Genomic DNA, 11,505 nt, shown 5'->3' with positions numbered 1-11,505 from the left:
GGAAAAAAAAAAAAAAATGCCGATTTGACTCGTGTTATCAGAGTTTGATTTCAAGTCCTGGAGGAGGAGAGAGTGAACTATCTCCTTGAGAATAACGAATTCTGTCAGGAATGTGGAAAGTGAAAGTCATGATGATGTGCTGGAGCCAGTACACAGGCTTGAGAGAGCCGGGGGTGCCCATCTCTTCCCAGTCCACATGCAGTGATGTCCTGTTGGTGACTCGATGTTGGCTACAGTGAGAGTCTTTACATCATAGATACAGGCAAATGCTACCAATCAGCAAATTAAAGCTTTGTTTCTTCTTTTTCTGGAGAGTTAGTTGTTAAACATTTCTCAGCACAGCCCTGGAAGAGACCAAAGGTTTAGTTTAATATTAACTCCTAGATACTGGCTATTAGTTTTCATATCTTCTGCTCCCATAATGCTATGGAGGGGTGAGTAAGCCCAAAATTAGCAGAATCAGAAAGGCTGCTTTATCCTGAACACAGGCTGAAACCTTACAATATCTTTGGGCCTAAGGAGAACTCTTACATGTTCAGATTAAAGGCAAAAACTAATTTTTAACTTGACTTTAGCTATCAATTTGTCACCTGACCGTGTTTTTGTCTCTGCACTCATTTCCTCACCTCCTATTCAGCCCTCCCACTCCTGTCCTTTTGACAGTCTGCAGGGCCTTGACTCCTGCAAACCTGCCTTCTCGCTGTGTTTATGTTACTCTCAGAAGCTCCTGATACTGGATCTGGCAAAACAGTTTATCACTTGTATCTAGATACCTCATGATCTTCTCTGGCCCGCACGTATGTGCCAGGTGCTCCTCTAGGTGCTGGGGGCACACTAAACTAAACAGAAAAAACTCCTGTCCTCATGAAACCAACATTCTAGCAGGGGGAGTGAGGAAGATGTTGCTTTCTGAAGATGGCTGCAGCCATTTTTAGCCCATCCATCCCACATGCTCTTCTTACCATGTGACAGTGACACTCCTCCATCAACAGGTGGGGTCTGTATTCCCTTTCCTTGAAAAGAGGTGCATCTTCAGAACTGCTTCAACCAAAAGTGTATGGTCAGTCCTAAAAGGCAATATAGCTTCTGCCTGGCTCTTTCTCTTGGGACACTTGCCTTTGGAGATCTCAAGTCCTCCAAGTAGTCTGGCAACCCTGAAGCTGCCATTCCAGGTGACCATGTGGAGAGACCAAACAAAGGTGAGAGAGACACCCACTGTGCCCTCCCTGCTCGGCTCCAGGTGCCCAAGGAGCTAGGCACCTAAGGTGCCCTACCTGTTGCAGAGTCCAGCTGTTCATGTCTTCCCAGGGCAGGCACAATCACGCTCTTAGGTGATTCTAGTTCCTGACCTTTAAGCCACCCAGTCTAACTGAGTGGAGCAGAAATTAACTATCCCTGCTGAGTCTGCTCAGACTACAGATTTGTGAGCAAAGCGAATGTTGTTTTATGTTTTAACCCACTGAGTTTTGGGATGATTTGTTATGTCACCATAGTAACTGGGACAAGGGTAGATAATAAACAAGACAAATGACCAACAATATAGATAATAATAAGTATTAAGGAGAAAAAAGAAGCAGGGAAGGCAGACATAAAATTTCAGGGTAGGCCCGGCATGGTGGCTCACCCAGCACTTTGGGTGGCCAAGGCGGGTAGATCGCTTGGGTTTACGAGTTTGAGACCAATCTGGGCAACATGGCAAAACCCTGTCTCTACAAAAAATACAAAAATTAGCTGGGCATGATGGCACATGCCTGTGGTCCCATCTCTCTGGAGGCTGAGGTGGGAGGATTGCTTGAGCTCAGGAGGTAGAGGTTACAGTGAACTGTGATCATGCCATGGCACTCCAGCCTGGGTGACAGAGTGAGATCCTGTCTCAAAAAAACAAAACAGAAAGAACTTTTCAGGGTGGGTTTGAAATTTTATTTAGGGTGGCTAAGGAATGCTTCATTGAAAAGGCAACTTTAAAAACTTCTTTTTTTTTATTTCCATAGGTTATTGGGGAACAGGTGGTGTTTAGTTATATGAGTAAGTTCTTTAGTGGTGATTTGTGAGATTTTGGTGCACCCATCACCTGAGCAGTATACATTGCACCCAATTTGTAGTCTTTTATCCCTCACCCCCTTCCTGCCCTATTCCCCTGAGCCCCCAAAGTCTGTTGTGTCATTCTAATGCCTTTGTATCCTCATAGCTTAGCTCCCACTTACGAGAGAACATACGATGTTTGGTTTTCCATTCCTGAGTTACTTCACTTAGAATAATAGTCTCCAATTTCATCCAAGTTCCTGTGAATGCCATTAATTCATTCCTTCTGAAGGGTGAGTAGTATTCCATTGTGTGTGTGTGTGTGTGTATATGTATATATATATACACCACAGTTTCTTTATCCACTCACTGAATGATGGGCATTTGGGTTGGTTCCACATTTTTGCAATTGTGAGTTGTGTTGCTATAAACATGCATGTACAGATATCATTTTTGTATAATGACTTATTTTCCTGTGGGTAGACACCCAGTAGTGGAATTGCTGGACCAAATGGTAGTTCTACTTTTAGTTCTTTAAGGAATCTCCACACTGTTTTCCATAGTGATCGCACTAGCCTGTACTCCCACCAGCAGTGTAGAAGTGTTCGCTGTTCACCACATGCATGCCAACGTCTATTTAAAAATTTTTTTTTTCTATTATAGCCATTCTTGCAGGAGTAAGGTGGTATCACATTGTGGTTTTGATTTGCATTTCCCTGATCATTAGAGATGTTGAGCATTTTTTCTTTTTCTTTTTTTTGAGACAGAGTCTTGCTCTGTTGCCCAGGCTGGAGTGCAGTGGTGCAATCTTGGCTCACTGCAACCTCCGCCTCCCAGGTTCAAGTGATTCTCCTGCCTCAGCCCACTGAGTAGCTGGGATTACAGGTGCTGCCACTATGCTTGGCTAATTCTTGTATTTTTGTTAGAGATGGGGTTTCACCATGTTGGCCAGGCTGGTCTTGAACTCCTGACCTCAGGTGATCTACCCAACTCAGCCTCCCACAGTGCTGGGATTACAGATGTGACACCATGCCTGGCTGATGTTGAGCATTTTATTCACATGTTTGTTGGCCATTTGTTTATCTTCTTTTGCGAATTGTCTATTCACGTCCTTAGCCCATGAAAAGGCAACTTTTTGAATGAATCTGAAGGAAGTAAGGCAGCTGGCCATGTGGTATGGAGAAGTAGAAGCATATTTGGCATGCTGTGGAATAGATAGGAGGCCAAGCGAGGCCTCCTGGAGTGCTTGAGCAATGAGGGAGAAGAGAAGGAGATGCCATCTCAGAGCCAAAGAGGACCCAGATCATGTAAGATTTTTAGGTCTCTGTAAGGACTTCGGCCTTTACTCAGAATGAAATGGGATAATTATGGGTTTTGATGGAGGTATGACTTGATTCTGTTTTAATTACATCACATTTGTATGTCAGGATTCCTAGAAGTAAAATTCTGAGTCAAGGGATATGTACCCCTTGCCTTGCTTCTCTTGGTGGCCCAAGATGATGATAATATTATAATCATAACATTATGATAACATCATAATCTTGGGCCACCAAGAGAAGCAAGGCAAGGGGTACATATCCCTGTATTAAGGATCCCTAATACGGGGATTAGGTTCCTAGGGCTGCCAAAGAAAGTACTTCCTGTATTAGGTTCCAAAGGCTGCCAAAGAAAGGACCACAAACGCAGTGGCTTAAAACAATAGAAATTTATTGATTCACAGTCCTGGGGGCTGGAATACTGAAATCAAATTGTTGAGAGGGCCACACTTCTACTGCAGCCTGTAGGGGAGAGTGCTTCCTTGCCTCTTCTTGCCTCCTGATAGGGGTTTTCAAGCCTTGGTGTCCTTTGGCCTGCAGCTGCATCACTTGCATCTCTGCCTCTGTCATCACAAGGTGTTGCCCCTGTGTGTTTCTGTCTTTATGTGGCCTTCTTCTTAAAATGACACTGGTCGTATTGCTCACCTGAATCCAGTGCAGCCTTCTCTTCACCTAAGTAATTATATCTGGAATGATCTATTTCCACATAAAATCATGTTCTGAAGTATTAGGTATTAGGGATTAGCGCTTTAATATGTCTTTTTGGGGTACACGGCTCAACTCACAACACTGCCAGTTTGAGAATCATAGGTGTATTCCTTGGAAGAAAGCTGTTCCTAATTTTCTCAGGTCTTACAATCGTGCCTTATGCTAGTTAGCTTCCCCATTCCATTCACATGGAATCCACATATCCTCATTCCATGAGTGTGTGTGTGTAACTTATTAACATAAGTGGAATTATATTATGCATCTTTGTAAGCAACTTGTTTTATACACTTAACAGTATGCCTTGGAATTCCTTCCATGGATGTACCTATAAATTGACTTAATCCCTTGTTACCATGACACAGTGATTTCATAATATTGAATTTAATTCCTGTAATTTAAACATTTCCCCATGGGTAGACATTAAGGTTGTTTTCAATTGTCTTGGCTACTACAAATGTAATATTTGGTGAAGGAATTTCTTTGTGGGAAGAGACTATTTTTGTTAAAAAAGATATTCAAGCTAGAGTCAGAATCAACTGTGCATAAATATACGAGGGAGAAGGAGGCTGGAGGCTGGATTCTCTGGGGGTCAAAGTCAGATTAAGAGGGGAAATCCAGAGGAAGCACTTTGAGGGCACCATGGCCAAGGGGGATCTTTTGAGTTAAATGATGCACACCGGGCTGGGCGTGGTGGCTCATGCCTGGAATCCCAGCACATTGGGAGGCTGAAGTGGGAAGACTGTTTGAGCTCTGGAGTTTGAGATCAATCTGGGCAACATAACAAGATCTCATCTCTACTAAAAATAATTTTTAAAATACCAGCCAGGCATGATGGCACATGCCTGTAGTCCCAGCTCCTTGGGAGACTGAGGTCAGAGGATTGCTAGAGCCCAGGAGTTCAAGGCTGTAGTAGAGCCATGATCACGCCACTGCACTCCAGCTTGGGTGACAGAGCAAGACCGTGTCTCAAAAAAAGAAAAAAAAGGATGTACGCTGAATGAATGTAAACTTAGTCTTCCTTCTCCCCTCTGAGATATGCTACCTTGCTTACTTGTACTTTCAGTGAGAATATAATTACTTTTGGAATCTACAAGAGATGCTGAATTTTTGTGTTAATGTGGGTGAGACGTGAGCGATGCACATCTGGATTTCACATAGGATGTGAAAATGGACATCCTTGGATGTATATTTTTGAGCTCGTGATAAAGTGAGCTAGGAAGCCTAGGTTCTTTTAAGTGGAACTAGTCCAAAGACAAGGGTTATTGTACTGCTGGTGCCACTGAAATTGGAACTTGGCTCCAGCTGCTGGAACCCCTGCCACTCCTGAGAGATGGGCAGATATTTAAGGGGCAGGGGAGCCAGGTTAGGAACTGGATGAGGACCCTTGAGAGAATCTCTTAGGAAGGACTTGTTGATTGCTGGCTCCCTAAAAAAGACCACCAAACAACCTGTTGATAAGGCAAAGCTGGAGTCTTGATGGAGTCTTAATAGACTCTGAGAGTGGAGAGGGTAAAGTCAGGGTCTTTATGGGGCTTTGAAGTCTAGGTTAAGGTGAGACTTCAGCATGGTGACTTTATTTGAATTGGATAAGGATCGTGATGCCATAGTTGGAGACTGGTGAGCACAGTGAAGCTGGGGTTTGGAACTAAGGGTTCCAAGCAGTCTTAAAGAGTAGCAGTTATTTGATGCTATCTACTGAAAAGTTCAGCACTTTTAAATGGGTTTGCAACATTTATCTTAGCGGACAAGAGTTTCTTGGAATAGTAAAGTCATGCTGATAAGAGAATGCAATGTTGAAATCGTGTTAATGAAGATAATAATCTATATGGGTGTAGTTGGTTTCAGTTCTCAGACCTACTTTTTGAGATCTTCCCCTTTGGATTCTGAAGAAAGTCTCATTTAGAAAGAAGTTTAACCTCTCCCCAAGCGAATTCTAACTCAGCTTTAATATTATCTCTACCCTTGAGTAAAGGAATTACTGTGCTTCATCTCACTGTGAAGAAGGAGTCTCATTTCTACAAGAGACTGAAGGATGTTAATCTGATTGATCAGAAACCAAGACATATATTAGGCCATGTTGCAAGTGTGGGTGCATTTCATGTCAGAAACCAGACTACATTTTTTGGCCCTTTTTGTTTCATTTTGTTTTGCACATGGATGCAGCCAGGTCTCTCCTGCTCCCTTGCACTGAGGACCTCTAAGAAAAGTGCAGCCATATTAGCATGCTCAGATCCAGCCCTTTGTCCATGAGGCTGGCAGCCTTAATAGATTCCACTATGTTCTGCTGCCCAGTCATTTAGATTCAGAGGTAGGGAAAGAAAATTTCCCCTGCACTTTTAGGCACATGTCTCATGTCCCAGCATTACTTACCCTGGAAGCTGTATGTTTGGGAGTGTTGCAGTTCCTGATGGATATACCCCATTCATTTCTCCAGAACATTTGTTATTCTTTTCCATCTGCTCTGTACATGGGGAAGCTGACCTGTATGGTCTATACCTATCTGCTCCCTTGCCCCTCTGTTCAGCTAATGCGAAACACTGGCCAGAGATCAGAGGGAGGGAAGAGTGTGAGGTGAGGCTGGAGTGTTTGTTCCCCCTAAATACCTCCTTCACAATCCTTAGTGGGCTGGCTGCATCTCTCTTTTTTTTTTGAGATAGAGTCTCGCTCTGTTGCCAGGCTGGAGTGCAGTGGCACAATCTCAGCTCACTGCAACTTCCGCCTCCCAGGTTCAAGCAATTCTCCGGAGGCTCAGCTTCCCAAGTAGCTGGGACTATAGGCGCACACCACCACACCTAGCTAATTTTTTTATTTTTAGTAGAGATGGGGTTTCACCATGTTGGCCAGGATGGTCTGAACTTTTTGACCTGGTGATCCACCCACCTCAGCCTCCCAAAGTGCTAGGATTAGAGGCATGAGCCACAGTGCCTGGCTGGCTGGCTGGCTGCATCTCTTAACTAAATGTCACAGCTCCTACCATGTGGTACTCTCCACACAGGTCTTCACATCTCAGAGTTTGTGTAACAGGTCTCTTCTCTTGTCCCTGTGGGCCTTAGGATGGAAACAGCTGCAACTAACCCTGAGATATCACTATCTTTTGTGATTTCCCTATGCCTTATCCCTTTTTTTCTTAAATGCTACCAAAATTACCCAATTTGAGGGTGTCATCTCTTACTTCTTGGGCCCTGATCAATATAGGGCTTTGGTGAGTTGTTCATCTTGCTGATGTTTTGTTTCCCATTTAATCATAGTTAGTTGATGCCTAATAAGTGCTTACTAAATATTTGTTGAATGAATACATGTCTAAATGAGTGAGTGGCAGGATTTGAACTCCAGCTCTCCCTCTCCAAACTTCCAATGTAGCGTTTAGTGTTCACATGTAACGTACAGATGCTTGATGTCCTCTGAGAGCAGTAAATGGGCCATTGGGTCTGTGGCTCAAGTTTCTGGGACCTCTATTTCCCTGGGTTTGCCCTAGTTCCTTAGGCCTAGGTGTCTTCTTTCCCAGAGGAGCAATATGCAATAATATGAAGAATTTCAGAAATATACAGAAAAGATAAAGACACAATATTCCCCACCAAACAAAGATTAGGGTGATTTCTTCCACTCAGGAACAGATAAAGAGTTCAGACCACAGTTTATGATTTTAAAGAAACTATCCTGAATAAGCTCAAGTTATAGCTACCAGTTATGAATTTATAAAGTTTATGTGACCTTTATTATAATTAATATTGTATTAATCATCACATATTATTATGTGTAAGAGATAAATTTAATATAACTATGGTAATTATACCTATGTTTACTAACAATTTTATAACTGCTGGCTGCAGTGGTGCATGACATTCATTATTATTACATTTCCATTGTGCAAATGTTAGAGGAACTCCTTCCATTTGTCAGGTGTGACCCATGACTTGCATGTCTCTGGGGACACTCTGGGAAGATGTCTTCATGGACAAGAGCTCAGATAAATATGAGACAGAACAGTCCCAGAATCTCTCAGCATGCCCAGCCCTTAGGGAGTTCCTAGTTTTTTATGAATCTGTCCATATTATAGCTCGTTGAGTAGAGAAATTCCAGGATCTTCCTGCATGGATTTCTCATCAGAAGAGTGGTCCAGAGTGAGCTGTCATAATATACTTCTTCTTGGCGCAGAGCTCCCCCTTTGATGATCTCAAGGGCACATTCCTCCTTTGGAGCTGCTTGCATATTGATTATCCCAGAAACTGCCTTCATAGCTGTTTCTACAGAATGACAAGGGAAGAGTAGGGTTATCCGACTATGACAGTCTACATGATGGAAGGCCTGGAGACATCAACCACTTAGCTGTCAGGGGCTTTTGGCAGTGTTTGCTCTGCAAGCCTTACAGGCGCTATAGGTAATACATGGAGAGACTGGGTATGTTAGAGTCTGTTGGGCAAAGAGAGGCCTTAGTGTTAATAGGGGCCTTGCCTTCCGGGATGGAGATTGATGGGAGCAGTTAGAGATGATTATTCAGGAGATCTGAATCATGCTTCTCTCTTGGGTATTTTGTTTGGAGGCGGAGAAGTAATATGGGGGAGCAGAATGAGGATAGAAGTCTCATAATGACTCAGTAGCTAATGGGAAGTGCCAGTGGGCAAAACCAGAGTGCTGTATGATAATGACTTACTGTCTTATAAAAGGAAAAGATACTCAAGAATCCAGGCTTTTGCTCCCTTGTCACCACTTTCACTTCTCTCTCTTTCCAAGTTTTCATGTCCATCTTGTACAACTTCTCTCTGTCTCCATTCCTTTCTTGTTTCCCTCTGGGCCTCGGTCTCTTTCTTTACTTCTCTAACTACTACTCAATTACTCTTCAAAGAGAATTTTCTTTTAATATCTGCCACATGTTTTAGATAAACTTGTATTTGGACTTAACAGAAAAGTTGTAAAAATTACATGCAGTACCCTCTTATATTCCACATTTGCTCCCCCTGTTTGCAACATCACACATAACCATTGTGCAATGATTTAGGACAGGTACAATAATAGAATTGATACAATATATTAACTAAACTACGGAACTTATTTTTTCACTAATATTCCTTTTATGTTCCTGGATCTTATCCAGGATTCCACTTAGTAGTAATTTCTTCCCATCTTTCTTCTAATCTGTGACAGTTCTTCAGCCTTTCTTTGCATCTCATGGCCTTGATACTTTTGAAGAATGCTGACCAAATGTTTTATAAAATGTTCCTTGATTTGGGTTTGTTCATTGTTCTCTTATGATTGGAGTGGGGTCATGTATTTTGGCAAGAACACTACAAAAATGATGTTGTGTCCTTCTCAGCACATCACATCAAAGAGTTCATGACATACCAGTGTGTCTTATTATTGGTGATGCTTTTAAGAAACACAAACTTGTATTTGATAAGTCTCATATAGGAACGTAATGGTCACTGAGTATCCATGAGGACATAAGGTGTTCAGCAAAGGGTTAAGTGATGAAGGTGGTGAGACCCAGCCACCTTGGTAATCAAACTGGAAAGGAGATTCAAAGAATAGCCAGAGCCTCCACTGGTGACAGAAATGCCTTTAAATGAGACAGGTAGTGCTTTCTGCACTGGTTCGTTTTTAGTGCATTACACATGGGGAGTTCAGCACCTTTGTTTATCCACAATGGTAAGGCAGACAGTTCATCTGCAGGTAATTATTCAAAGTCTTGACCTTACCTGTGTCTATGAGGCCAAGAACACAGAGAGTGATTGATACATTGACCTTGGCCACTGAATATTCCTTTCTGATGGAGGAGAAGAACCCATCCAAAGCAAACTTGCTTGCAGAATAGGCAGCAACCATTGGATAAGCCACTTTCCCTAGATGATAGATTAAAGAAATGGGTTAATAAGGCGGCCCATTTCAGCTTCTGACAGAGCTGATCTTTATCTGTAGTAGGCTTTGTAACTCCTATGGTGTCCTTTTACCCCTTTGAGTCTTAGTTTCTCTATATTCCCCATGGAAATTATACTGCTGTATTGAATTTTGAAAAGAAAAACATTAAGGTATCAAAGGCATGGGGTGGGATTGGGCTGCAGGACAGCCTTCACTGAAGAGGGACTGTTTAGGGTTTTAGTAAAGGTGATAAACAAGTGAGGCTACAAAAGAGCCATGTAATTCCACAGCTGCTAACTCTTCCACCTCTGAACCAAGTGCTGGGGATCCAAGAGTTTGACAAGTGATCTCTGCCAACTCAGTGACCTGTTGACAATGGAAAGGGTATGTTTTACTTTCCTTACAAAGGGATTTAAAAAAACACTGTCCTGGTCAGGTGCGGTGGTTCACGCCTATAATCCCAGCACTTTGGGAGGCTGAGGTGGGCAGATCACTTGAGGTCAGGAGTTCGAGACCAGCCTGACTAACATAGTGAAACTCCGTCTCTACTAAAAATACAAAAATTAGCTGGGCGCACGCCTGTAGTCCTATCTATTCAGGAGGCTGAGGCAGGTGAATCGCTTGAATTTGGGAGGCGGAGGTTGCAGTGAGCTGAGATCGTGCCACCACACAGAAGCCTGGGTGACAGAGACTCCATCTCAGAAAAAACAAAAAACAAAATCCTATCTTTGCTTTTCTACCCAAAACCACTTTTTTAAAAAACGTTCACCAGACTGCTTAATTCTCACTCAAGTTTTTTGAAGGATATGTGAACATATGCCTAATAGGATAAAATATTATTAATACCCTTTTTAGGAGGGGAGAGTAGAAGTGACCTGAGACCCTACAGTCTTTACCGAGCTACTTTAAAATCAATTGTCTGCTAATTCCAGAATTTGGGTAATTTTAAGATTGATCTTTATTGATTTCCTTTCCTCCTAAGTATGGGTCATATTTACTATTCTTGTATGGGTGTTAATTTTTTATTGTATCCTGGATATTGTGAATGATACATTGCAGGGTGCCTGGATTCTGTCACATTCCTCCAAAGAGTGTTGATTTTTTTTTTTTTTTTTTAAGTGGCCAGTTAACTTGGGTGAAACGCTGGCTCTTGTAATAAGTATCAGCTGAAATCTCTTCAATTATTTGAATCTTAACTTGGCTGCTTGATTTCTGCATTGCCTATGCATTGTTCAGAGAACAACTAGAGATTTGGACAGAGCTTATGTACAGGATTCAGTGTTTCTCCACTCTGACTCTCCTTTCCAGCATATCCCCCTTTATATTCCAGCTGTTACGGTAACCTCAACCTCTTCCTTCTAGCTATTCATGTTGGCAAGATGGCACGTTTCTATCCCAGATATGGCACTGATTGGGACTGCCCTTAGGCATAAAGCTATACAAGTGGGAAATTCGCCTACTGTCATTTCCTTCTTCCAAGTGTCAATGACCCTCCATTTTCTATCTGCTCTTGGTTAATCTCCAGTACTTTCAATGGTTGTTGTCGATATTTTGTCAAAAGTTTATAGTTGTAATCTGGGGAAGGATGGTCTTTCAGGTGCCACTC

General features: G+C 42.4%; 2 protein-coding genes across 2 annotated transcripts in view; one reads left to right on the top strand and one right to left on the bottom strand.

The window, feature by feature from the left end:
- Window positions 1-11,505, top strand: part of LAMB3 (laminin subunit beta 3) — a 150,854-nt gene that overhangs the window by 16,029 nt on the left and 123,320 nt on the right. The window lies entirely within an intron of this gene.
- HSD11B1 (hydroxysteroid 11-beta dehydrogenase 1) overlaps window positions 7,677-11,505 on the bottom strand; it is a 30,590-nt gene continuing 26,761 nt past the window's right edge. Inside the window, exons 5-6 of the mRNA XM_033197670.1 lie at window positions 9,740-9,883; window positions 7,677-8,290 (exon numbers count right to left, since the gene is read on the bottom strand). Of these exons, the coding sequence (XP_033053561.1) occupies window positions 8,073-8,290; window positions 9,740-9,883 (362 nt within the window). The 3' untranslated portion in view covers window positions 7,677-8,072. The remainder of the gene's footprint in view (window positions 8,291-9,739; window positions 9,884-11,505) is intronic.

The sequence above is a fragment of the Trachypithecus francoisi genome, unplaced genomic scaffold (assembly GCF_009764315.1).
Source record: "Trachypithecus francoisi isolate TF-2019V2 unplaced genomic scaffold, Tfra_2.0 Lachesis_group5, whole genome shotgun sequence".
Lineage (NCBI taxonomy): Eukaryota > Metazoa > Chordata > Mammalia > Primates > Cercopithecidae > Trachypithecus > Trachypithecus francoisi.
Note: the sequence above shows the minus strand (reverse complement) of the source record. Positions and strands in the feature narration are given on the sequence as shown.